The 27,156-nt window shown below is 41.8% G+C and overlaps 1 protein-coding gene across 1 annotated transcript; it reads right to left on the bottom strand.

Annotated features, from left to right (window-relative positions):
* Positions 1-254: 254 nt before the first annotated feature.
* Positions 255-26,085, bottom strand: WHAMM (WASP homolog associated with actin, golgi membranes and microtubules). Its single transcript, XM_032264835.1, has 10 exons — positions 24,711-26,085; positions 21,353-21,526; positions 17,486-17,636; positions 15,953-16,122; positions 14,462-14,627; positions 10,697-10,884; positions 7,380-7,466; positions 7,051-7,146; positions 2,866-3,331; positions 255-708 (listed from the first exon to the last, which is right to left on the bottom strand). The coding sequence occupies exons 1-10, from the start codon at positions 25,305-25,307 to the stop codon at positions 401-403; spliced, it is 2,403 nt and encodes an 800-aa protein (XP_032120726.1). The 5' UTR covers positions 25,308-26,085; the 3' UTR covers positions 255-400.
* Positions 26,086-27,156: the final 1,071 nt, after the last annotated feature.

Below are 27,156 nucleotides of genomic sequence, written 5' to 3'. Positions count from 1 at the left end.
CACTTTGGGAGGCCGAGGTGGGTGGATCACGAGGTCAAGAGATCGAGACCATCCTGGTCAACATGGTGAAACCCCATCTCTACTAAAAATACAAAAAATTAGCTGGGCATGGTGGCGCGTGCCTGTAATCCCAGCTACTCGGGAGGCTGAGGCAGGAGAATTGCCTGAACCCAGGAGGCGGAGGTTGCGGTGAGCCGAGATCGCGCCATTGCACTCCAGCCTGGGTAACAAGAGCGAAACTCCGTCTCAAAAAAGAGTCACCATGTCACATAAAAGCTACAGGGTCCCACACAATGCCCTGCTGATCCTCGGAGGTGTCATGTGGCCCATCTACCAGCACCCTGTTCGCATGCTTTTCAACAGGCCTTATGAGCCCCACCCACTTTTTGTCAAAGTTGGCTTAATGGTCCCACTGGCCGGGGTCCTGCTCATCACTGTCTTCCTCTGAGTCAGCAGACACCCTCTTGATTCTCTGGAGGGCAGCCTTGATGCTCCTCTCAAGGTCACTGGTGTGTCTGCTGCTGGTTGGTTTGCTGCTGGGGTTTGGGCCGAGGTCCGGGTGAACTTTCTTCAGTTTGACCCCTTGCCTTATGGCAGCCAGAATGTGCTCATTGACTGAGGCGTGGGGAGGGCACACTGCCGGCACTTCGACCTTCCGGAGAGGGGCTCTGCCATGCCTTAAGGAGGCCAACACTTCATCCATAGATCCTGAAATTGGGTAAGCAGAGCAATTACCATCAAAAAAACATGCTCCCTCACCAGAACGTTATTGCTATAACATTGTTAAATCCCACATCAGTTAACAGCATGATTTAAACAAATAATCATTTCATTAAGCAAATGCCTTCATTACCTGCTAGACACATCAATGATAAGCTCCCTGGTTGAATCCAGGATAGCTGAATAGCTCATGTTTTAGCTTAACCACTTCCTTTCTGCTAACTTCTTCAAATCCATAGCAACTGAGAAGCATAGGCATGTATACCTTTTGTTAGAACAACTGTTTTTTAAGACAAATGTGATCTGTCCCTCCCATCCTGAAGACAGTTATGGATGCCTGGGGTGGAATAGTCTTACCCAGTGTGCATGACCTAGATACCTCTGAAGCTGTATCTCCTTCATTATCCTGTCCAACTAAAATCTTTAAAAAAAAAATTTATCCTGCTCAGTGTAACTTCAGTCTTGGATATTAGTCAGTGATGACTCATTCTATGACAATGAAGTGAGTAGGTTTCTACACATGAAAAGGCTTAAAATAAAACTTTAACCGGCAACTCAATGAACCGGGAGGGGTAGCGCTGGCACATTTTTCCGTATATAATGTGTTTAATTCCACCTACATTACCCTGAGGTGTCTTAGATACTTTATTTTTGAGGATGTGAAATGCTGTCAAAACACAAATTAGATCAGAGCTTCAAGGCATTGGTGAGGAGAAGCTATTTTTCACTCTGGCACTTGGAGACCCCCGAGAAGGTGAAATCTTTTATCGCCTGCTGGAGACAGGCCTGATTGTGGCCACTAATTTAGAGATCTTCCAGGTAAAGCTTCAGGATCAATAATCGTTTCTAGTTCAGGACTGAAAGGCCAGGCTAACAAAAGGCTATTCTGCTTTGGTTTTAAAGCTGTAACTTCGCATTACAATTCTCTTCTGGGAGTAATGAGGCAGGTTTCAAAATCAAGGGCATTCTGTGGTGCAAATTCACACTTTCTTATTGTTTCCTGTGAATTAGCAGTGTTTGTGAGTTGAACAGGTCTTCCCAAAACCATGTGCATTAAACCTGGGCTGGGAATGTGGCACCCCCACAAAGATCTGCCCACTTCCAAAGTCTGATCTAGACACAGGCATGTCAACTCTTACTTTTCATACACAGGACAGTTGTTGCAAACCCCATGGAAACAGGCCATTGGGTCTCCACCTAATATTTGGACATTTTCATTTGTACCTGGTTCTAGGCACAGTGAAGCTCTGAACTTAGAATAGTCAAACTGATTAACCAGAATCACAATTTGGAACTGTTATTCATATCAACTATTTCAGTAACCTTGCACAGTATAGGTGAAGGTGCTCAAGCATACTTTTAAAAACAAATTAACAAATTTTGCTAGGATTTATCTAAAACACACACCCACACACACACACACACACCACCACACCCCCACACCCACAAAGCAGTAGGCTCCAAGTCTCCTCAGATTTAGGCCATTCTCCTCAATACTAGATGTCTAAAGCCATAATTCAAATTCTGTGTGAGAACTATAGCCATATTAAAGAAACAGTCAAGAGTATTCAGTGTACTGCACTTGCCAAGACAAGTGGCCCACTTTTTCTTTCTGATCGATTACACTTTAGAAAGATTTCCAACAGTAAGGGTCCTCAGTCTGCTTGTCAGTCTGCAAGAACAGCCTTCTACATCTGGCTAATATGCCTCTACAGTAATTTCCAACCAGTATTCTGCTTAAAATACAACTGGATTCTGTAAAGGACTCAGATGCAACAGTAAGCATAATTTAAAACAGTATTGAAAAGTATTCCAATGGCAGACGTCAAATACATACTTAAGTTTTAAAAAACTTCAAATAGGTTGATACTTTAACAACCTCAGAAATCCCAAGCCATGCGATCATTAAAGGTACAGAAATGGTTTCTTCAAACTGAATTAACATTTATGAAACGAGATTTAGGCTATACTATACTAACTTTGCAATGAAAGAATAATGATACTCAAGGCAGCAAATACTGGAACATTTTAAGGCTAGAGAGAATTCTAAAAATGATTTCCATTTGAAGATGATGGCTTCTGAAGCTAGAATGCTTCAACAGCTTAACAACCCATGGGAGCAGGGACAGAATTCCAGTGGATTACCTGGACAAGGGAAATGTCCCAAGGAGTCACTCAGCAGTGGTCTCTCAGCAGGTGATTCACACACTAGAGGAAGTGGCTGGTCATCTTTCACTGGAGCCCTGAAGCCTAAGTTCTGATGAGTTGCCGCTTCAGAGGATGAGGACAGAGCAGGCAGAGGGGGTGGTGGTGGTGGAGGTGGAGGTGGAGGAGGTGGCAGTGACAATTCCTCACTGGATTTGGAATGTGTTTCATCACCAACTGGAACAAAAACCTGGACAGAGGTATTTCCATGACAGTCTTGACACTTGGGGGTTTTCACGTTACTAGCTTCCGATAGGGGAACACCTCTAGTTTTCCTAGAGGACGGATGAATTACTGACACCACCTGGGAAGCTGGCAAGCACGTCTGCTGGGAAACGCCACCTGGCAGGTTTGGAGCCACAGGTTCTGAACCAGAGGTGTTTCGGACAGATTGACCTAGGTGCTTCTGAAAATGAAAAACCACGGTGAGGAATCTGCCACAAATGCAAACCATCAAAATGCTGAAACTGTCTAGAAATAAATTTATAAACAAACATGCATTTCTATGCATGGATGGTCTGATTCACAAAGTAGCTCTGTCTTATTTGTACAGCCATCCTTGCTACTGAAGCCATTTTTCATGGATTAAAGGATAAGCATTTATATCCTTTGATCAGGTATTACCTTCTCTATAGTAAAATGAAGATACAAAAGCATACATATAGAGGAAAATAGTCATCAATTTTTAGTATGGAAAATTAGAAATACTAAAATTCGAATAGGATGTTAGTTTAAAAAATCGTGACAAATCTATCCAAAATGTTAAGTACTCATAAAAAGTCATAAATAGTACAAAACCTGAAACATCTGAAAAAATCAGATAGTGTTCACTGAAAACCAGATATAAAATATATGTATTATGATCATAAATGAGAAAAGCTCTATGAAAAATGCCAGCAGAGTGGACATCCAAGTGGCAGCTATAACAGAGCCTGTGGATATTTCTTTTCTCTTTTAGGCTTAAATTTCATAATTTAAAAAATATAAATTTAAAAAGTTCTGGTCTTTCAGGTATTCCTTTGACAAAGAAAAACCTAGCCCTACAAAGAGCTAATCTTGAGAGGAGGTCCCTAAAGAAGGCATTGATTAGCCAACGAAACATAAAATGTAATAGTGTGAACTCATTAAAATGAACTAGGCCTATACATATTAACATGAATATATCTCAAAAACCTAAATTAAAGAAACTGGCAAAGGATGCATTCAATATGATCCTATTAATGCAAATTCCAGCTGTCATCCAACTGATCAGGTCATACCTGATATTGGGGTTCCCTGAAACACCCAAGGATCCCCTCTGTGGCATCCTGGCTGCAGCATGCATGCCACTGTGACTCTGGACTATTACGTTCTGTCTTTTTTTTTTTTTTTTTTTTTTTCCAGAGATGGGGTCTTGCTTTGTTGCCCAGGCTGGTCTCAAACTCCTGGGTTCCAGCAATCTGCCTGCCTCAGCTTCCCAAACTGTTGGGATTACAGGCGTGAGCCACGGCACCTGACCAGATTCTCCTTATATTGCACAGGCAGTCTGTCCACCCACAATAAATTAAATCCTTTACCTCATGCAGCCCTTCAGATAGTCAAAAAAACAACTTCCTTGATCTCACCAGATATCATATATCACATGATTTTGTTTCTAGTTTTCTCCCTCTCCTACTTCTTCCCTTCCAAATGTGCTCAAATTGTCTCTGTCCCCTTCCTTCAAGGGTGGCACTTCCTTATAAACAGAGAACTCCCTTATTCTACACAGGATGCTGCTGTCCATACATCCCAAAAGCCTGTGAGCTTTTGTCACACAGGTGGCTCATTAAGCTGAAGGAAACAATTAATTCTCAAATTCTTTTCCCAAAAATTTAAGCAACTCAGACACTTTCCTATCACCCCATGCAACTACATACTGCATATGGGCTTTTTTGGCCTAGAAAACCAGTAATATATCCCAGCTTTAGGTGAACTTCTTAGTGTGCAACTAATTGTTCCAGTTTCATTGGGAGCTTGGGAGGCCTGATTCTGTCACTTAAATCTGGCTGCCCATCCCATTTTCATATCACCAACACATGAAAAAGTAATCTTCTGTATTGCCAAACAACTCCTTGATCTGAATGAGGGCTGAGAAGGACAGGCTGGCCACCCTTGGATCCCTTCCTCCACACTGACTTTTCTGTTCATCAAAACTCTCTTGGTGGCGGTAACCAGCCAGTTCGTCTCTACCTCACTGGCTCTACATTCATCTGGCATTCATGCAGTTCCTATCAATTCAGTCTTCCTGCTGCAGTTCACAACCCAGGCCCCTATCCAGGGCAGTCATATCAGAATTTCTGTGGATGGGCCTGGGCCTTAAAAGAAGCTCCCCAAGGGGATTCGGATATGTTGCCCAGGCTGAGAAGCCCTGTAGTGACTCTGGAGTAAGAAAGACCTGGCTTCAATCCCTGCTGTTTAACCTTGAACTAAGTTGTGTAATCAACCATTCTGAACCTTGGTTACTCATTTGTAATATGGTGATGAAAATATGTCACAAGGCTGTTTAAAGAACTAAGTGAAAGTGAATGTGAAGCGCCTAGCATGGTGCCTGGTACACAGAAGGCATCTGATACCTATTCCAGAATCTTTTCTGGGATAAAGTGGGTTATTTCCCTTTTGGGAGCTACAATAAACTTGGGTCTTTGTGAAAGGGCTGGGGAGTAAGACCAGGTCTATGTATATAGTCAATTCAATGATATTCTTTTTGAGACAGAGTCTCACTCTACCACCCAGGCTGGAGTGCAGTGGTGTGATCTCAGCTCACTGCAACCTCCACCTCCCGGGTTCAAGTGATTCTTCTGCCTCAGCCTCCCGAGTAGCTGGGATTATAGGTGCGTGCTACTGTGCCCAGCTAATTTTTGTATTTTTAGTTAAGATGGGGTTCTTCATGTTGGCCAGGCTGGTCTGGAACTCCTGACCTCAGGGGACCTGCCCACCTCAGCCTCCAAAAGTGCTGGGATTACAAGTGTGAGCCACTGCACCCGGCTAATGATATTCTTAAATAAGCCCCTATTTATGTTATTTATTTTTTGGGACAGTGGAGTCTTGCTCTGTTGCCCAGACTGGAGTGCAGTGGCGCGATTTTGGCTCTCAGTGCAACTTCCTCCTCCCAGGCTCAAGTGATACTTGTGCCTTAGCCTCCCAAGTGGCTGGGACTAAAGGCATGAGCCACCATGCCCAGCTAATTTTTGTATTTTTAATAGACGGGTGACTATGTTGCCCATGCTGGTCTCAAACTCATGGATAGCTTCAAGCAATCCACCTGCCTCAGCCTCCCAAAGTACTGGGATTACAGGCATGAGCCATTGAGCCTGACTCCCTATTAACATTGTTTTAAAAAACCTATTTACCTTTAGATAAATGTTTTGAGGTGATGGATATGCTAATTACTCTGATTTAATCATCACATGTATATCTGCATCAAAATATCATACTATACCTCATAAATATGTACAATTATGTGTCAATTAAAGCAAAAATTTTTTTGAATGTTCATAGAAGCTTTTAAAGGAATTTATTTCTAATAATAAACTCAAGAATTAGAAAAATAATTACAGAGTCAGGATCATTTTGTGGAGGAAATGCATATGTAAGCCTGGAACAGAGGGCATAAAAAAATAACATTACCCTCATAAGTATATACTTAAAAAAATTTTTTTTAAAGATGCAGATAGAAAAAAAATTAAAAACACATTTTACTTTTAACAGGGCACTTTCAACTACACTTCTTGTATCACAATACTGCCTGGATAACTTTTTAAAGAATTATTACAAATGACAGGAAAAGCCAGTTAAAGTCAAGGGAGGTGAAGAGTTTTCAGTTTTCCCTGCCAATCTAAACCACCAGTCCAGCTAGGACTCAGTGAGGAGTGCAGAGCAGGAACACAAGAGTGTTGCGATGTCAAAAACAGCAGTTATTTTATATCATGGGTTTTGAATCACTGATATTCTGTTGTTTTTTATTGCTATACCAGAAATAATGGTATTTTTGAAACATTTCACGTTCTGAATGACCTGTTCTTAATATTTTACACTTTCCTCTTAGGATGGGTGGTCTTCATTTATTTCCCCAGAAATGTAGGTGAGGTGATTGTTTATAGAACTTACATCTTTAAATGCTCTCAATCGTTGGAGTGTTTTTTGGCGTTCTTGGTTGATCCATTCTTTGTTCTTTTGTTCCTCCTCTTTTAGCTTGTCTCTTTTCTGTATTTAAACAAATGTGTATTTGTAAGTTGCTCAACATTACAAAAAAATGTCTTGACAAAAAAGAGACTGTGCCCCAACATTACCAGCCCCCCAAGGCTGCACCCAGGCTGCAGGCCTGGAGGTGAATGGCTGACAGCTGCAGGTCCAGGGCAGCGCAACTCCAGTTTCCACAAGTCTAGGCCTGCATATCACACTACACAAACACAGAATGTTTTCTTTCAGAGACTCACCATCTGAATACTATGATGCTGACGAGAGTATCTTCTGCTTTCTTCAGCCTGTTGCAATCTGAGCTGATGATTTTCTTTGCACTGATCCTGGTGGAATAATACAAATCACCTACATGGTTTTTAATATTACCCTTGTATAGCATAAAAGGTTGAAAGAAAAAAAGCACTGCATTTGGGCTGTAGTGTAAGGCATTCATTAATATTAGTTCTGGCGCAGCCCAATGGTACTGTCTCCTCCACCATCTACGATGAGAGTTGCTTGGCTGCTTATGGAAAGAATTTGTTCCCAGCAGAGTGCTTTGAGAGATGAAAAACAATCCGCCAAACGTGAAAGGACATATAGGTAGCCCTCATTCTTAAATGAGATGTGTCCCAACAATCTGTTTTAATGTGATTGTTTTAAACATATTTCCTCATATTATAAATACTAGTTACATTTCCAAGCATACTTACAAAAGCAGAGCAACCTACAACTATCTGAAAAATTATGTTAATAACTGTTTCACCTGTGTTTAACCACTCATTATACCAATATATCCTTTATGTACGTAAAATTCTTTTTTTTTTTTTTTTTTTTTTCTTTTTTTTTTTTTGAGATGGAGTCTTGCTCTGTTGCCCAGGCTGGAGTGCAGTGGCATGATCTCGGCTCATCACAACCTCTGCCTCCCAAGTAGCTGGGATTAGAGGTGCACACCACCACATCCAGCTAATTTTTGTATTTTTAGTAGAGACAGGGTTTCACTGTGTTTGTCAGGCTGGTCTCGAACTCCTGACCTTGTTATCCACCCGCCTCGGCCTCCCAAAGTGCTGGGATTACTGGCCTGAGTCACTGCACCCAGCTGCAAAATTCTTCATCTATGTAAAAAAATACAGTAATACTCACAGATAATATTAACATTTATTGAGGTTTTAGATGCTGGCCTCAATGCCAACTACTTTTCATGGCTTATGCTACTTTATCCTCACATGAATCATGAGATTTGTATTACCACTATCATCCTCTATTTAACAGATGAGAAAACTGAGCTCCAAAGAGATTTAAATAATTTACCTAAGGTCACATGGCTATCTAAGTGGACAAGCTATGATTTGAACCCAAGTTGAGAGCTCACCTCAACTGCCATTCTATTAACCGAGTGCCTTCCAAATTCCAACATTTCCAGAATCAGTGCATGAGCTCCCCTAAATGAGGTAGGGGGAGTGATTATATCTTGAGAGTGAAAGTTAATGCTCCAAGTCTGGATAGAGAAGGCACAGGAGCATTTTATGTACACACACACACACAGCCAAGGAGGGAGAGGCATCTCATCCACAGTGCCATGGGAATGCCAAAGGAGACTTCTCTCAGTGCTCATGGTTTTTCTGAAATGTGGAGCAAAGGGCAAATGCCTGTATATCTTTAAATCCTCTGAAGAACAGTTCCTAAATCCAGAAGTACAATTCTTAAACACAAACATTCAAATAATATACTCTTCTAACAAAGTTTTTTAGTTTTATTCATTATTAGAGACAGGGTCTCGTTCTGTCACCCAGGCTGAAGTGTAGTGGTGCAATCATAGTTCACTGAAGGCTCAACCTCCTGGCCTCAAGCGATCCTCCTGCCTCAGCTTCTTCAGTAGCTGGCTCTATAGGTGCACACCATAGAGATGAAGTCTCACTGTGTTGTCTGGTCTCAAACTTCTGGCCTTAAGTGATTCTCTCACCTCAGCCTCCCAAAGTACTGGGATTACAGGCATAAGCCACCACACCTAGTCAAGCTTTTTTTTTAGGTATTTGTGTTTACATGGAAGAGTAACATTTTTGTAAGCTACAAAAGTCACAATTTTTGTGTTTTCCTAATTCTAATAAGAAAAGTATAGTAGGCTGGGTGTGGTGCCTATAATCCCAGCACTTTGGGAGGCCGAGGCAGGTAGACTGTTTGAGGTCAGGAGTTCAAGACCAGCCTGACCAACATAGTGAAACCCTGTCTCTACTAAAAATACAAAAACTAACCGGATGTGGTGGCAAGCACCTGTAATCCCAGCTATGTGGGAGGCTGAGTCAGGAGACTTGCTTGAACCTGGTAGGCAGAGGTTGCAGTGAGCCAAGATCATGCCATCACACTCCAGCCTGGGAGACAAAGCAAGACTCCATCTCAAAACAAAACAAAAAGTATAGTAAATGTGACTAAATACATATAAAAGTCTAGATAAAAATGATATTTAGAAGCTTCCTTTTCTGTTGGAAAAAATTAAATTTCTTCGTGTGTTATTTTTTTATGTATTCATGGATTTTTAAAAATTAAGAAAATCGTCAGGCGTGAGGCTCACGCCTGTAATTCCAGCACTGAGGCAGAGGCCAAGGCAGGCAGATCACTTGAGGTAAGAAGTTCGAAACCATCCTGGCCAACATGGTGAAACCCCGTCTCTACCAAAAATCAAAACAATTAGCCAGGCAGGTTCTCCTGCCTTAGCCTCCCAAATAGCTGGGATTACAGGCACGCACCTGTAATCCCAGCTATTTGGGAGGCTAAGGCAGGAAAACTGCTTGAACCTGGGAGGTAGAGGTTTCAGTGAGCCCAGATTGCACCACTGCATTCCAGCCTGGGCGACAGAGCAAGACTCCGTCTAAAAAAAAAAAAATTAAAAAATCACCAAATATAAGCTCTGAAATGAGCTGAATATTATATCCGTAATTGATTTTTGTTCTCAATAATTTACCAAAAAAATATTTAGAATTGTTACAGTTGGTTATTAGAATTTTTAAAGTACCTGTGGTCCAGGGGCAGTGGCTCACACCTGTAATCCCAGTACTTTGGGAGGCCAAGGTGGATGGATCACTTGTGGTCAGAGTTCAAGACAAGCCTAGCCAACATGGCAAAACCCCGTCTCTACAAAATACACAAAAATTAGCTGGGCATGGTGGTACGTGCCTGTAATCCCAGCTACTTGGGAGTCTGAGGCACAAGAATCCCTTGAACCTGGGAGGTGGATGTTGCAGTGAGCCTAGGTCACGCCTCAGTACCCCAGTCTGGGTGACAAAGCAAGACTCTGTCTCAAAAATAAAAATAAAGTGCCTGTGTATGCAATGGGCATTCAGCCAATAGTTATTGAATGAATAAATTAAAACCTTGAGATTTGCTAAATGCTTAAAAATATTCTTTTTTTCTTTTGGGATTTAAGAAAAATATTAAAAGCATTTTAACTATAGCCATGGATAAGTACATAAGCACATAAAAAATTAATGACTGTGTTGGTAAAAACCTTATTTCAATACCTCTTTATCCTTCATAAAAGAATATCTGGAAGAGAAAAGAAAGCTGCTCTGGGCATACCTACCTTTTTGCTCCGGAGAGAGGCTCTTTTGGCACAGATCCTGCCCCTTTTAGACTCCAGCTGCTGGCACTGCCTTCTGAGTTCTTTCACTTCCAAATTCTTACTGTCCTGCAGCCCCACCACACAGTCAATGACTTTAAGTTCCTCTGGACTTTCACACGGATCATAATAGACAACTTCATCCTGTTTTTCTAAAAATGTATTAACAATTGTTTAAAACATTTTATTATTTTAGAAAATGCACTAAATTTGTTTAAATGTAAGGAAAATAAAGATCACTTGTAATCCAACCACTGAGGGAGAAGCACTATTTACATATATATAAAACTTATGTGTGTATATATAGGTAATATACATATACACGTGTATATATATATGAATGTATACATGTATGTGCATATACACATACACTACTTACATAGCTACACATATCAACAGAATTCTAAGACATCATTTTTCATGGAATGGAAATAAAAATTTTTAGGCCAGGCACAGTGGCTCACACCTGTAATCCCAGCACTTTGGGAGGATAAGGCAGGCAGAACACGCGAGGTCAAGACCAGCCTGGCCAACATGGCCATCCCTACTACTAAATATACAAAGATCAGCTGGGTATAGTAGCACATGCCCGTAATCCCAGCTACTCAAGAGGCTGAGGCAGGAGAACCGCATGAACCTCGGAGGCAGAGGTTGCAGTGAGCCGAGATCACACCACTGCACTCCAGCCTGAGCAACAGAGCGAGACTCCATCTCCAAAAATTAAAAAAAAATTTAAAAATAAGGTAAATTTTAATGGCAGCATAGTATTCTCTAAGCAATCCATGTTGTTAGGCTATTCCAATGTTCCATTATTATTCATTTCACTGTGATGAAATCTCTGTATAAATCTTTCTGTACACTTATTATTTCCTTAACAGACAAATATTTAAGAATCTTGATGCGCATTGCCAAATTGCCCTCCAGAAAGGCAACTCACATTCTACCAGCAATATATTAAGATGCCTTAATGATATTTAATCTTGATTACCTATTGATTTTTTAAAAGTCATGCTTAATGTAACAAATTCAGACCCTCCAGAGTACATAAAATGAACAGTGAAATTTTCTTGCTCCTTCCCTAAACTTTCTGAGTCATTCTCAGAGGAAAAACATTATGAACAATTTGGCATGCATCCTTCCAGATTAACTTTTTTAAATGTAATTTTTCCCTAAATATGTAAAATGCTTATAATCTGAAACTACTACAAAAAATTCTGAATACTCAGGATTAAACTAAAAGCTGAGGATCTATGTGAAGAAATTTATTAAACTTGGAGACACTTTAAGAAAAAAGATTTAAATAAATGGAGAAACATACCATGTTCTTGGGTGGGAAGATTCAAATTGCAAAGACCACTATTCTCCCCAAAGTAATTCCTAATTTTAAGCAAAATCACAATCAAAATTCCAACGAGTTTTTGTTTTGAACTTGATTCTAAATTTCATCTGGAAGAATAAAGGAGTTAAAATAGTCAGAAAACATCTGAAGAAGTAATGGGGCGGTGGGCACTTGCCTTACTAGACCCTAAAAATGTGCTTCCAAGGTACAGTCATTAGAACAGTGTGGAGCCAGCAGCAGCAGCCGCTCACAAACCAATGGAGAATAACTCAGAAATAGACCAAAGTTAATCTAATGTTTAACTTGAGAAATGTTAAATATTTAGGGGAAAATGGTTTTAAAATCAGTGATTGGGACTGCTTAACAATTTGAGGGAAAGGTTCAATTCCTACTACAATCAAAATAAATTCCACCTGGACAAAAGAATTACATGTTTTAAAAGCAACCTCATAAACATACTAAAAGAAAACATAAATGTATACTGACATAATTTTGGGATAGGAAGACTTTGCCAGACAACACTAAAAGCAGAAGCCATAGGGGTAAAAATAAAACACGACTTCATAAAAATTATTTCTGAAAGGCAAGAAAACACAGATGACAGGAAGAGATTATTTGCAACATATGACAGACAATAGAGGATATTATTCTTAGGGTGGAAAGAAAACATTTCAAGGAAAAATGGACAAAGACCATGAATAGTCATTTCATAAGTACAGATGGCTCGTAAACATACAAAATTGTAGTCAATATTCACTCATAATTAAATGAAAATTAGAGACTGCCATTTTCTCTGTTAAGTAAACAAAAATGCAGAAGAATGGCATGAGTCTGGGAAACATACACACTCATATTCTGCTGATGGGAGCATCTTTTTTTTTTTTTTTTTTAGGCAGAGTCTTGCTCTGTCACCCAGGCTAGAGTGCAGTGGTGCCATCTCAGCTCACTGCAACCTCTGCCTTCTGGGTTCAACCAATTCTACCTCAGCCTCCCAGGTAGCTGGAATTATAGGCACCTGCCACCATGCCCCACTAATTTTTGTATTTTTAATAGAGACAGTCTTGAACTTCTGACCTCAAGTGATCCTCCCAAAGTGTTAAGATTACAGGCATGAGCCACCACACCCAGCTTGGAGGGTCATTTTAAATATACAGCCTATCTAGAGGGCCATTATGTAGTATGAAATTTAGAAATCAAAATACAGAGGTGAAGAAAAATGTATCTCAGATGATTGTTCTGTTGTTTGAACAGATATATATCAAAATGTAAAATATACATTGCCCTTGACCCAATAATTCCATCCTTAGAAATTTATTCCAAGGAAATAATCTGTCCTATACTCAAAGACATGTGTAAAGGAAAGTAACTACACTACTGTTGAAAACAGCAGATTGGAAATCATGATATATCCATGTAATAGAATACTATGCAGCCATTAAAATTTTGATACTTTTATTATTTACTGAAATGGAAAGACAGTTATTATGTATTAAATGAAAAAGAGACTTATTACGCATTATATGCCTCTGTCAAAATATCTCATGTAACCCATAAGTATACGTACTGACTCTGTATCCACAAAAATTAATTTTAAAAAAGAGGTTACTAAACTGGTTATGTAGTTTTGGTTAAAAATTTATATTTTTATGTATCAGCATATTTAAAAATCTACAAAGTTATACAGCAAATTGTTACCAGTAAGAATCTCTTTTCTTTTCTTTTTTGAGATGGTCTCGCTCTGTTGCCAAGGCCAGAGTGCAGTGGCACGATCTTGGCACACTGCAACCTCCGCCTCTCAGGTTGAAGCTATTCTCCTGCCTCAGCCTCCTGAGTAGCTGGAATTACAGGCATGCACCACCACGTCCAGCTAATTTTGTATTTTTAGTAGAGACGGGATTTCTCCATGTTGGTCAGGCCAGTCTTGAACTCCCGACCTCAGGTGATCTGCTCGCCTCAGCCTCCCAAAGTGCTGGGATTACAGGTGTGAGCCACTACACCCAGCCTCAGACTTTGTATTTTTAGTAGAGACAGGGTTTAGTATTTTTGTATTTTTAGTAGAGATGGGGTTTCACCATGTTGGTCAGGCCGGTCTGGAACTCCTGACCTCAAGTGATCCGCCCTCCTCAGCCTCCCAAAGTGCTGGGATTACAGGCATGGGCCACCACAGCCAGCCAACCACTAAGTATCTGTAGATGATGGGCTTGGGATAATAATCATTTTTGTTTGTTTTGCTATGTGTTAATGAATATTATTTGAGTAATAAACCACTGAAGGAAAACGTTAGGAAATTTTCAGATGTTATAATTTACAAAATGTAATTAATATGGTCTGTATTTCCTTGAATTTGTAATTTAAACATTGTAATCTATATACTTAAATATAAATTTTACCTTTTATAAGTCTTTTAAGAGAGTCCAACTGTGTAGTGAGCAGTATTTCTTCATTTTTTAATATCTCAAATTTAACATCATATAGTTCTAACTGAATTTCATAAAATTGTATTTCTAATTCATCTACAACATTGATATTTTTTTCTTGTTCTGGAAGATCTTCCATCTTGTTTTCATAGAAAAAAGGAAAATACGTTAAAATAAATTAGTATATTAAAAACAAACTTTAGAAGCATTCTGGCTATTTTCTATTCCTTGTTCAGTACTAAATATAAAAAGGCAAATAGGAAAGAAACACTTTTTCATTTCATCTAGTGATGCAAATACTTAATCTCATCCTTGAAACAGAGGAAAACATAGGTTTGAGGTATTATTATGAACTGAATATTGGTGTCCCTTCAAAATTCATATGTTGACACTCTTAACTCCCAATGTGACCTTATTTGGAGGTGAGTCCTTTGGAAGTAATTAGGTTCATATTATGTCAAAAGGGTGGTGCCCCCATCATGGGATTAGTGCCCTCCTACGAAGAGAAAGAGGGATCACTTTCTTTCTCTCTAAACATACACACAGACGAAAGGCTATACGAGCACTCTGTAAGAAGGCAACTGTCTACCAGCCAGAAAGGGGACCCTACAATTAATCTGTAGGCACCTTGATCTTGGACTTGCCATCCTCCAGAACTATGAGAAATACACGTCTGTTGTTTAAGCCACCTATTTGTGATATTTAACCTTGTTACAGCAGCCTGGGCCAACTGAGACAGGAGTTTACAGTGTTTTCTGTTTTAAAGTCATAAGATGATAGGAAAAAAATTAAGTGACTCTGATCCTTCAGTGAAATATGTCTTTGATTATTTTAAAGTTGTACTGAAAACACTGCTCGATTGATTTTCAAGTGCAGTACCCACTTCAATACTCAGCTCAGTGTTACCATAAAGTGAATCCTACAATATGGTATTTCAAAACATCTTAACCAAAGAAAAACTTTATGTCTAACCTTCCGTAGAAGATGGTGTTGGAATAAGTGAATTAAAGAAGTTCTTTAATGATGCCTGGAAAGAAAAGTGCTATCTAAAAATAAAAATGTATTTTTACCACATGTTCTCACTTCTAAGTGGGAGCTAAGTAATGTGTATACATAGAGAGTGGAATAATAGACACTGGAGACTCAGAAGAGCAAGAGGGTGGGAGGGGAGACGAGAGATATTTAATGGGTACAATTACATTATACAGGTGATGATTACACTAAAAGCCCAGACTTCACCACTATACAATATATCCATGGAACAAAACTGCATTTGCATCCTTTATAAAAATTTTTAAAAAACAAAAGAGTATTTTTTTTTTAAAGGCTGGTCATGCGAAGCAGCGGGAGTGGAGAAGGAACAAAATCTGTAACTGGTTGTCATTGATTAGTTGTAAATACCACTGCACTGGAACCAGCCAAAAGTGTATTTTTAAAACAAAGTTATGTTTATCTTTGTCTTACCTTTGCCTGAATTTCAGCTCTTTTGTGATTTAAACACAGCTCTTTCGCTCTCATGAGTTGCAAAATCTCTCGAGCTAGCATTAGCTTAAGTTTTTCCAACCTGGGAGTTGCTGTGGCCCAGGCAGCCTGGCCAAATCTCTTCCCATCCTGTTCCATTTGTTTCTGCATTGCTGTTGGATTTTTAAAATAAAATACAATTACACCTCATTAAAATGGGAAACATTTATCATGAACTAATGCTTTTTTATTGCCTCCATACCACCTGCAGAACATCCTTTTTAAAAGAAATTTTTTAATTAACTTTTTTATTATAAAAATAATACATGGTCATTGATATAAACTTTTAGGTATTCCATTTTTAAAAAGACATAAGTCATGATCTCACCTAGTTGAGGCAATTGCTTCTTATATTTTGGCACATTTGCTTCCGTATTGTTTCTACATCTAGCTAGACAGACAGGCTTATATGGATAGTTTGACCAAAAAACCTGGATCATCATTCTGCTTTATATCTTGACTCTGCACAATAAATTAGAAACTCTTCCACTCATTAAAAAAAAAACATCAAGAATCATGCTTAACATCTATGTAGTTTTCTGTTTTAGGAATGAACCATAACAAACTGACAGACGTTGTTTCCTATTCTTTGCTTTTATCAACAATTATTTAAGACTAAAATAGGCCGGGCGCGGTGGCTTACGCCTGTAATCCCAGCACTTTGGGAGGCTGAGGCGGGTGGATCACGAGGTCAAGAGATTGAGACCATCCTGGTCAACATGGTGAAACCCCATCTCTACTAAAAATACAAAAATTAGCTGGGCATGGTGGCGCATGCCTGTAATCCCAGCTACTCAGGAGGCTGAGGCAGGAGAATTGCCTGGACCCAGGAGGCGGAGGTTGCGGTGAGCCGAGATTGTGCCATTGCACTCCAGCCTGCGGAACAAGAGCGAAACTCCATCTCAAAAAAAAAAAAAAAAAAAAAAAAAAAGACTAAAAGTCCTTCACCCAGCCCACAAACCCCTGCATGGTCTGACCCCTGCCTGTCTTACCAGCGTTTTCCATCATACCATATTATTTTCCACTCTCTGTGATCCAGCCCTGCAGGTTATCTTTAAGCACCTATTTGCCAACTTCCCTTAAGCCAGGGGACCTTTGCCAGTGCTATCCCCTTGTGCCTGGAACACTCCTCACTTTTTCTGTCATTTCAGCTTCTATTTACTCTTCAGATATTGGGGCAAGTGCCACTTCTAAGAGGCCTTCAGTGACCACCCTGATCAAGCCCAGTTTCTCTCACAAACTCTCAGAGCCCCATCTCTCTCTCTTGTGATATTTATTGTCACTGCCATTTTCCATGTGCTTCAATGAATAATTAAGATTTCTCTCCCTTCACCAGACTGTACAATGTCTCTTAATGCTTGACACCGAGTTCTTAGCACCTAGAAAACAGTGCCTGGTGCTTAAGTGGCACTCAAATGGTATCTGAATAAAATGACAATTACGTGTATCTTTGTAAAGCGTTTTTTAAATTATCACCTGCTAATGCTTTTACTGTCTCCTTAAAATAATTCACTGTGATATCTTGAATAGAGATGACAGCTTCTTCAGCCCGTCTGGTCCATTCTTCGGCTTCTTTCTCCAGGGCTGCTACCCTTCTAGGACCTAGGTCATCCTCATCCAAGGACTTCTACAGACAGAAGGGAAATTTGTCTTAGTAAGAGCTAATAGTTATGTGACCCATTAGGAAACTGAAAGGAAATTGGTCACATGGATTAATTTAACTACACTACTACTTAGTCAAATTTTCATTCATTCATCAATCCCTTACTGAGTATGAATAAGGCTCTAAGCTGAGGACCACCTGGAATACAAAAAAGGACACTCTGGGGTATAAAGGAAAAAAACCTACTTTCAGTTTGCATGCCTAGAAACTTTTTCTGGAGAAGAATGTTGTAAAATTACGTTTCTCTCTATTATTAATAATACACAATTGTTCAAATGAGTGATCTGTGTTGTCAAGACTCAGCATAGGGACTGAAACAGCACTTAAGTGTTAGCTGTTATGGTTTCTTTTAAGGATATGTAATATAATCACCTAAAAGATAGTAGTTTCTGTATATTCATGCTATAACATGTACTGACATTGAACTGAATGTTTGGGTCCCCCCAAAATGCCTATGAAGCCTTAGTCCCCGGTGTGATGGTATTTGAAGATGGGACCTTCGGAAGGTAACTGTCATGAGGGTAGAGCCCTCAAGAATGGGATGAATGCCCTTATAAGAAGGAGACAAAGGATCTCTCTCTCTGCTCTTCACCGTGTGAAGACACAGCAACACTGTCATCTACAAATTAAGAAACTAGCCCTCACCAAGAAGCTGGATCTGCCAGCACTTGATCTTAGACTTCCCAGCCTCCAGAACTGTGAGAGAGTTTTGGTGTTTATAAGCCACCCTATCTCTGGTACTTTGTTATAGCAGCCTGAACTAAGACATGTACTGCTGTGTCATCCAATATGCAATTTTTCTTCTACAAAGCATAAGAAATAAGTGTAAGTTAGCCGACAAGGAATTACAAATCAAAACTATAACAAGATACCACTAGGATGGCTGTAACCAAAACAGACAGACAATAACAAGTGTTGGTGATAATGTGGACAAATTGGAACCCTCATTTACTGCTTTTGGAATTATAAAATGATGCACCCGCTTTGAAAAACCATCTGGCAGTCATTCAAAATGTTAAACATTGAGTAATCATATGACCCAGCAATCCTACTCCTCAGTACATTCACAATAGCATTTAAAACATCGTCTACACAGAAACTTACACACAAACATTCTTAGCAGCATTATTCATAATAGCCAAAAAGTGGAAACAACCCAAATGCCCATCAACTGATGAATAAAACGTCATATAGCTAGCCGGGCGTGGTGGTGCACGCCTCTAGTCCCAGGTACTTGGGAGGCTGAGGCAGAAGAATCATTTGAACCTGGGAGGCAGAGGTTGCAGTGAGGCGAGATCGCGCCACTGCACTCCAGCCTGGGCAAGCAAGACTCCATCTCAAAACACATGCGTGCGTGTGCGTGTGCGCGCGCGCGCGCGCGCGCGCACACACACACACACACACTCACAAATAAAATGTGATATATCCATACAATGAATATTATTGAGCAATAAAGGGGAATGAAATCCTGATATTTGGTACAACATGGATTAACTATGTTTTCAAGACATGCTGTTGTTATGTCCAGAGCAGGGAAATCCTCAGAGACAGAAAGCAGACTGGTGGGTTCCCAGAGCTGGGAGTGACTAATGAGTACAGGGTTTCTTTTGGGGTTGAAAATGTTCCGATATTACATAATGATCATTGCACAACTTTGAATATACTAAAAATCACTGAATCATACACTTTATATGTATATATATGTGTGTATGTGTATATAGATGGTCTGTGAATGCCATCTTAAAACAGCTGTTACTTAAAGGTAAAATATATGCAAGAAGCAGACTCTCCAAATAATAGACTTTCAAAATAATGAACAGAACAACTTTATCCACAGGTTAGAATGGCATAAGTTTCATCTCAAATGTGATACCATTTTTATAGTACAATCATCTGGCAGGGGTCATGAGATTATACGTGGAAAGATGGCCCAGTGCAGGAGACAGAGATCAAGAGACCTCTTAGGTGTCTTCCGATTCCAGTTGTTGAGACCCAAGGTGCGCTATTTAAGTCCTCTGGACTCTAGATTCACGGTAACACTGGAATAAGAATGCCTTTTCTGAATGGTGTGACAAGGTTGTCTCATGGCTCAATGAAGCAAGAACAATAACAGCATTTACTAAAATTTAAGTTACTGAATTACAATCTAGGGTCCTGCTATTTAAATTTTCATCCTATTTTAAGAAATCTGTATGAGCCCTTAGAGGAAAACAAGCCGAAGCAAGTAAACATCACATCAAAAACAATTCATCATGTCAGGCACAGTTCCAGCACTTCGGGAGGCTTGAGGGGGCAGGTGGATCATTTGAGGTCTATGGGTCAAGATGGCCAGGGGGAGACCTATATTAATTCTAGCCAAATAATTATAAGCCTGTTTGGCTCAGAGTACACTGAAGTTCATACACAGAACTATATTATTGGTGTAGTTAATTAGAAATCCAGCGGCAAGAAGAGGCCTAAGGTAAAGACCATCTGAGAGCACAGTAACACTGGGGAACACCTCAGGGTGGTTGCAGAGCAGGGAATGCTGCTCTGGTCCCACAAATGCCTTCTCAACACGGAGACTGTATAACGGCCTCGTAAAGAGGGCTTATGCAAAGATCTCTGAGAAGGAAGGCGACCTCTCCCACAAGATCTGGGAGGGTCTTTGCAGATGGGAGCTGGCAAGAGGAGAAAGCCTTTCAGGGCAGAGATCAAGGAACTGATCTCAGGATCTGCCTAGGTTCTCGGAATATGGAGTGACTTTAATTGCTCTATGTCCTCAATGCTCGGGAGATTAAAAACCCCCTTGATGCACTGGGAGTAGTCAGACAGGGTGGCTATGTTTCTGAGGCAGCCACACCCTGGTAACAATCGGTGATAAACTCAAGAGTACTAGTTTAGCATGTCTTAGAAGGATCTCAAGTGCTCTCCACCCAGCTATCTTACTTACTTCTTTACCCTCCCTTTTCAATGAGATTATATACATAATAAGTGTTTGGAGCCCAGAGCTCCGGGGCCATTGGTCCCCTGGACCCATGCTGTAAATTCTTCTCAGTGCTGGGACTAAGGACACCCACATACAGGGTTGGGCTGGTTCCCAACAAGGTCAGGAGTTCAAAACCAGCCTGGCCAACATGGTGAAACCCTATCTCTACTAAAAATACAAAAAAAAAAAATTAGCTGGTTGTGGTGGTGCACACATGTAATCCTAGCTACTTGGAGGCTGAAGCAGGAGAATTTCTTGAACCCAGAAAGAAGTTTCAGTGAGCCAAGATCATGCCACGGCACTCCAGCCTAGCTGACAGAGGGAGACCCTGTCTCAAAAAAAAAAAAAAAAAAATTCATTGGCAGAAAAAACATTTAACTCTTTCAAATCTGTAGGAATCTTGAGAAGATGACCAACATAAATGTCTTCATTTTCTATCAGTTTAAAATATAAATTCAATATTTAAACGTAAGGGTGAACTGAGCATAATGGCCCACGCCTGTAATTCTAGCACTTTGGGAGGCTAAAGTAAACCAACTGCTTGAGCTCTGGAGTTCGAGACCAGCCTGAGCAAAATGGCAAAACCTCATCTCTATCAATAAATAAGTAAATAAACATAAGAGTGAACCCAACAAAGTACAGAGATTGAACATTAAGTGTAACTAAGGACATATGACAAATGGTAAATCTGATTAAAAAAAAAAAAACATACCAAAATATCAAGCTTACATAAAGTTGCAACTTCTCGCATAGCCCTCAGTGGCTGCAATAAATATTGGAAGAACGTTGTTGCCACAGTAACTAATTCCTGGTATGCTTCATCTTCCTCTTGGTAAACTTTCATTAATGCTACCATGGTATTGGCTTTTGTGTGTCCTTGAAGAACCTAGAAAGCAAATGTGAATAAAGCTCATACATTTAAGATCATACATACCCAACAAATAAAAGAAACCTTCATGTTCTTAACTTTCTTTTTTTTTTTTTTTGAGACGGAGTTTCGCTCTTGTTACCCAGGCTGGAGTGCAATGGCGCGATCTCGGCTCACCGCAACCTCCGCCTCCTGGGTTCAGGCAATTCTCCTGCCTCAGCCTCCTGAGCAGCTGGGATTACAGGCACGCGCCACCATGCCCAGCTAATTTTTTGTAGGCTTTAGTAGAGACGGGGTTTCACCGTGTTGACCAGGATGGTCTCGATCTCTTGACCTCGTGATCCACCCGCCTCGGCCTCCCAAAGTGCTGGGATTACAGGCTTGAGCCACCGCGCCCGGCTATTAACTTTCAATACATTACTTTGAAATATGAAATATTAAAATGTTATCCTCCATCAAATATGCCCAATAAAACAAGAATGGTTAAGTAAATTATGATATATCCATGGCAGATTATTATTACTGTAGTCATTCAGCACTGTGCTTTTGAAGATTGTTCAATAATATGGAGACTTTTGGCTGGGTGCGGTGGCTCATGCCTGTAATCCCAGCACTTTGGGAGACCGAGGCAGGCAGATCACCTGAGGTCGGGAGTTCGAGACCAGCATGACCAACATGCAGAAACCCCATCTCTACTAAAAATACAAAATTAGCTGGGTGTGGTGGCACATGCCTGTAGTCCCAGCTACTTGAGAGGCTGAGGCAGGAGAATTGCTTGAACCCAGGAAGCAGAGGTTACTGTGAGCAGAGATAGTGCCATTGCACTCTAGCCTGGGCAACAAGAGCGGAACTCCATCTCAAGTAAAAGAAAAAACAAGCATAAGAAAAGAAAAGGACCCAATAGAAGGTTTGGGGTTGTGGATATTTTTTCATTTGACTTTTCTTACTGTAAAGGTTTTGCAAGGCTGTATCCTTTTTTAAAAGCCCATAAAACATTCCAGAGCTGTCTCCAAGCACTTCGGCATGTTGGTTCTCTTAATGCCCCAGGTTAATATTCCCACAAAGCCCTTAGCAGTCAACTCATTTACAGAGCCTCAGCTGTGGTTCCAGTCTCTGCTGGCTACTGCTTCTGCAGCAAGGTGGAAAATAAACTGAACAGTGTATAAGCTAGGTGGACTCATTTGGTAGGAAATTATCTTACTCCCCTAAAAGGAGAAATCAATTTTTTTTTCAACCAATACATTCTTAAATTCTATTTCCATCCTTCCGATTAAGGATAAAGCGATCTACTTTCAGCTGTAGGTTTTTTATTCAGGTAATATTATTATTATTTTTTTTTAAGTGGCAGCCTCACTGAACAAAATTAAAACACACATGCAAAAGTAAACTTAAGGCAAGTGATACATATCAGCCTTATGTCTTAGTCTATCCAGAAAAATTCCAGAGTTAAAACATTCAGCTTCATTTTATATATCCTAGTGACACTAGCAATTGGTCTAATTCTAGAATCAATTGCTTTTCTATTCTAAATATAAAGTAAATGTTAAAATTACTTGGACATGATTTGAATTTAAGCTTCCTCTCCCAAACCCCCATTTTTAAGTTCCAGGTAAATAAGTGAACTACTCTAATGTAAACAGCTATCTCAACAGTATGAGCTACATTCGTGCTACAGTACCCCAGAGTGAACGTAAATTTCAGGAAACTATAACTTTTCTGATATTAACTACAGTATATATATATCATATAAATGTTCGATTTTAAGGAGAAACCACCTATTTCTGTTAGAAACCAAGTGTGTAAAAAACAAGTTTGATACAAAATATTATCATTTTTGAAACCCCCTGTGGTTTCCTGTATCTTAAGGTGAAAATGATAAAGTTGAAGATCAAAAGCTGACTGGCCTGGCACTCCCCTGCAGTTTCCTCATATTCTAAAGTGAAGTCAACACGAGAAGTGGGTTGTAGATATTTACACATAAAACCCACAGTTTAAAAAAACCCACAGTACAAAAAGGACCCCATCAACGAGCTCCTTTTATAAAACCATTTTAATTTAGAAAGCTTATTCTATATTTAGTCAGGAGGACATAATTAAGATTTTGAAATGTAGCCGAGCTCTTCACCTCCCCTTCCTTAAAATAATGCACAGAAGAAAAATCATTCAGGTTAATAACAGCAATAAGCCAAGATCGTGCCACTGCATAGCAGCCTGGCTCTCCTTAGTAAACGGTGGGTGTGGATTTAGAAGGCATATTTTCTCCTAAACCCTTCTATGAACTTGTACTTCCTCCTCCCCTTAGATTCAGTAGGTGTTCAATAACTCCTTCTCAAACTACCTCTTTCAAGCTTAAAAGAGCACTCCTAGCCGGGTGCGGTGGCTCACGCCTGTAATCCCAACACTTTGGGAGGCCGAGGCGGGTGGATCACGAGGTCAAGAGATCGAGACCATCCTGGTCAACATGGTGAAACCCCGTCTCTACTAAAAATACAAAAAATTAGCTGGGCATGGTGGCGCGTGCCTGTAATCTCAGCTACTCGGGAGGCTGAGGCAGGAGAATTGCCTGAACCCAGGAGACGGAGGTTGCGGTGAGCCGAGATCGCGCCATTGCACCCAGCCTGGGTAACAAGAGCGAAACTCCGTCTTTAAAAAAAAAAAAAAAAAAACACTCCTGCGGTTATTCCAAACTGATGACTAAAGTTCACTTTCTGCCGGCTTTCCATTTGACCAAGTCTTTATTACTTAAAACACCCTGTCTCCTAAAAGCCATTTCTTCCGTTAAAGCATTTTATCCCGTTTGTGACTTTCCCTCATACACAGACTTGGAATTGCTTACATTTAGTCCGTGTTATTCTTTCCTACGTGGATGGGTTGTTTACAGTTTTGCTTGCAATATTTCTGTCATTTCCCGTTACAACACCCTGCTCTGCCAGCATCTCCAGGGCAAAGGTTGGGAGCCTAGCCCAGCTCCCAGCTGCAAGTACACTAGGCTCTAACTTCGCTCGCCCTCTCTGCAGGCCCTCCCGGGGCTCCCGCCCGCTTCGCACAGCGGTCCCGCGAAGGCGAAAGCACCGCGGAGTCCGCGGCCTTCTCCGCCCGCCAGCTCCCCCTCGTCAGCTGTCAGCCCCGGCTCTCGGCGCCCGGGGAGCCTCCTACAGGGTCCCGAGCCTAGGAAGCGCGGACTAGGCCCGGCCTCGCTTACCTGGCGCAGCCGCGCGTCCGCCTCGGCCCACCGCGCGCGCAGGGCCCGCTCCCGGAACTCGCGCAGGCTCTCGCAGTCTGCCGCGCCGCCCTCAGCCGGGAAGAGCGCGTCGCGCACGGTGGCGCCACCGCAGCCGTCTGCCGCCGCGCCCAGGTAGCGCTCCAGCTGTCCGCACAACTCCCGCAGCGCCGCCTCTCCGGGGCCCGCGCGCGCCGGCCACAGCAGCGCCCACAGCCCGAGCCCCAGGCCCCAAGCCCCGCCGCCGCCGCCACCTACGTCCAGCTCCGGTGGCAGCCGCGGGAAGCAGCGCTCTAGAGGCGGCCATAGCGCCGCCAGCTGCCGGTGCGCGCCGCGGAACCCCGCGGCCGAGAGCAGGCCGGCCCAGCTTGGGGGGGACACGGCGGCCTCGGGCTCGGGCTGGGCCCCCTCGCGCCGCCACCGCCGCTGCGCGGTGCGGTCGTGACAAGTCACAGCGAACTTGCCCTCCGTGCCGTTCCAGGCCACCAGGAAGCGCAGCCGGTGCCGCTCGGGCTCGGCGAAGAGGCCCTCCCGGACCGGCACCCAGCCCTCCAGGCTGTCAGGCTGCTCGTCCTCCATGACAGTCGGCGGCAGTTGGCGGCAGCGGCTCTAGGGCTCAGCGGGCGCGGGGCTGTCCTCCTCACACCCCCTGTCACGAGACAGCCCGAGCTGAGGCATTTTTCGCTGGAATCGAAACCGCGTCAGTGTCCCAGCGGCGCCCCGGTCCCCGGCACTTCTGATTGGCTGGCTGCTGGAGGCGGGGCTTAAGCGAAGTGTCCGTCCGGGATTGGTTGGGTGATAGAAGGGAGGGTCAGCGACAACTAATGAAAACGTGAGAAGGTCTCCCTCGGATGTCAATTATCTCGCAACCTGGTCCGGAGTCTGGGAAATACAACTCTTGCCTCACCTTTTCCACCCAATACATGCGAACGTTGGAAAAATATCTTTAAATGGGCGAGTTATTATCTTAGTCTCCCACACTAAACTATGAACTTCTATGAACAGGGACCAAGCTGATTTCCTCTTCTGTCATCACGGCCCTATTGAGTACATGGTTCCCGCCGTCAAGAATGTCACAAATGTGCTGGGGAGATGAAACAAACTTGATAGTCATTTATTGAGGGCTTCCAAATGCCAAGTACTGGACAGAAGCCACAAATTTACTTTTGTCAACTCAGCAAACTTTTACTGAGTGTTGGCTGTGTGCCAGTATTGAGAGGATGGAGTAAGAGGGAGAATTCAGGGCACCACAGCTCCCAGCCAGGGTGTTTAAATACAATCTGCATTCCAACTCTTCACTTTATACCAAGTACCAGCTCGGCCATAGAGACCCCCCAGCCAGGCAGCCCTCAAGAACTGAGAGGCAGACACCCACATAAAACAGCAAAGTGGGCCAACAGCCTCCTGAGCTGAAAGCCCCTGACAGCATTCCAAACTGAAGGCCCCGAGTAGATGCTGACCCATGCATTTATTCTCCCTGAACAGGTGATCGCTATTAACAAACAGGTGTTCTGTGTTTTCTCATAACACAAAACACGCCAAGTAGGCAGCTGGTGCCTACTTACAACTGATCACAAACAACCTAAAAAGTATTCTCCACGAGGGAGCCACGGGGGCAGGGTCAGCTATCTTAAAGAATTGTTTTAACCGGTGTGTGATATTTACACATTGTCCCGCCACTTTGGAATGCCCCAAGTAGTTTTCTACTTGGGTGGGGGGGGGGGGCGCTGGTTTTCCTTGCCATCGTTCTTCCTAGCAAACAATATATTCTGTCATACACTCAGCATTCATCAATATTCATAAACTTAACATTTCTCAACAACTTTAGAGTTAAGGAAACAAAGGCCCAGACAAACTTAAGATACACCAAAACTCAGGCTCAACATGTCCACCTGGCTACTGAAGGCCTGTTTAAGGAGGTATCAGGAAATCCAGTTTCCATGTCAGGGTGGAGCTGGATCTGTTCATGCAATAAGGACGAAGATGGCGTATTTGTTTTTCAAGAGGAAACTGTCAATCTTTCTAATTATGAAAGTGTAGTGGGTGGCCGGGTGCAGTGACTCACACCTGTAATCCCAGCACTGTTGGAAGCTGAGGTGGGAAGATCACTTGAGGTCAGGAGTTCTAGACCAGCCTGGCCAACATGCCCAAACCCTCTCTCTACTAAAAATACACACACACACACACACACACACACACACACACACAGAAATTATCCAGGCATACTGCATGCCCTATACTTCCAACTACTAAGGAGGTTGAGGCAGAAGAATTGTTGAACCCAGGAGGCAGAGGTTACAGTGAGCTGAAATTGTACCATAGCTCTCCAGCCTGAGTGAAACAGTCAGACTTTGTCTCAAGAAAAAAAAGAAAAAAGTCTCCTCTACATATATTAATATATGTCTTAGTCCATTCAGGCTGCTAGGAC

Source organism: Sapajus apella, unplaced genomic scaffold (assembly GCF_009761245.1).
Source record: "Sapajus apella isolate SASKATOON/1434 unplaced genomic scaffold, GSC_monkey_1.0 scaffold147, whole genome shotgun sequence".
NCBI lineage: Eukaryota > Metazoa > Chordata > Mammalia > Primates > Cebidae > Sapajus > Sapajus apella.
Note: the sequence above shows the minus strand (reverse complement) of the source record. Positions and strands in the feature narration are given on the sequence as shown.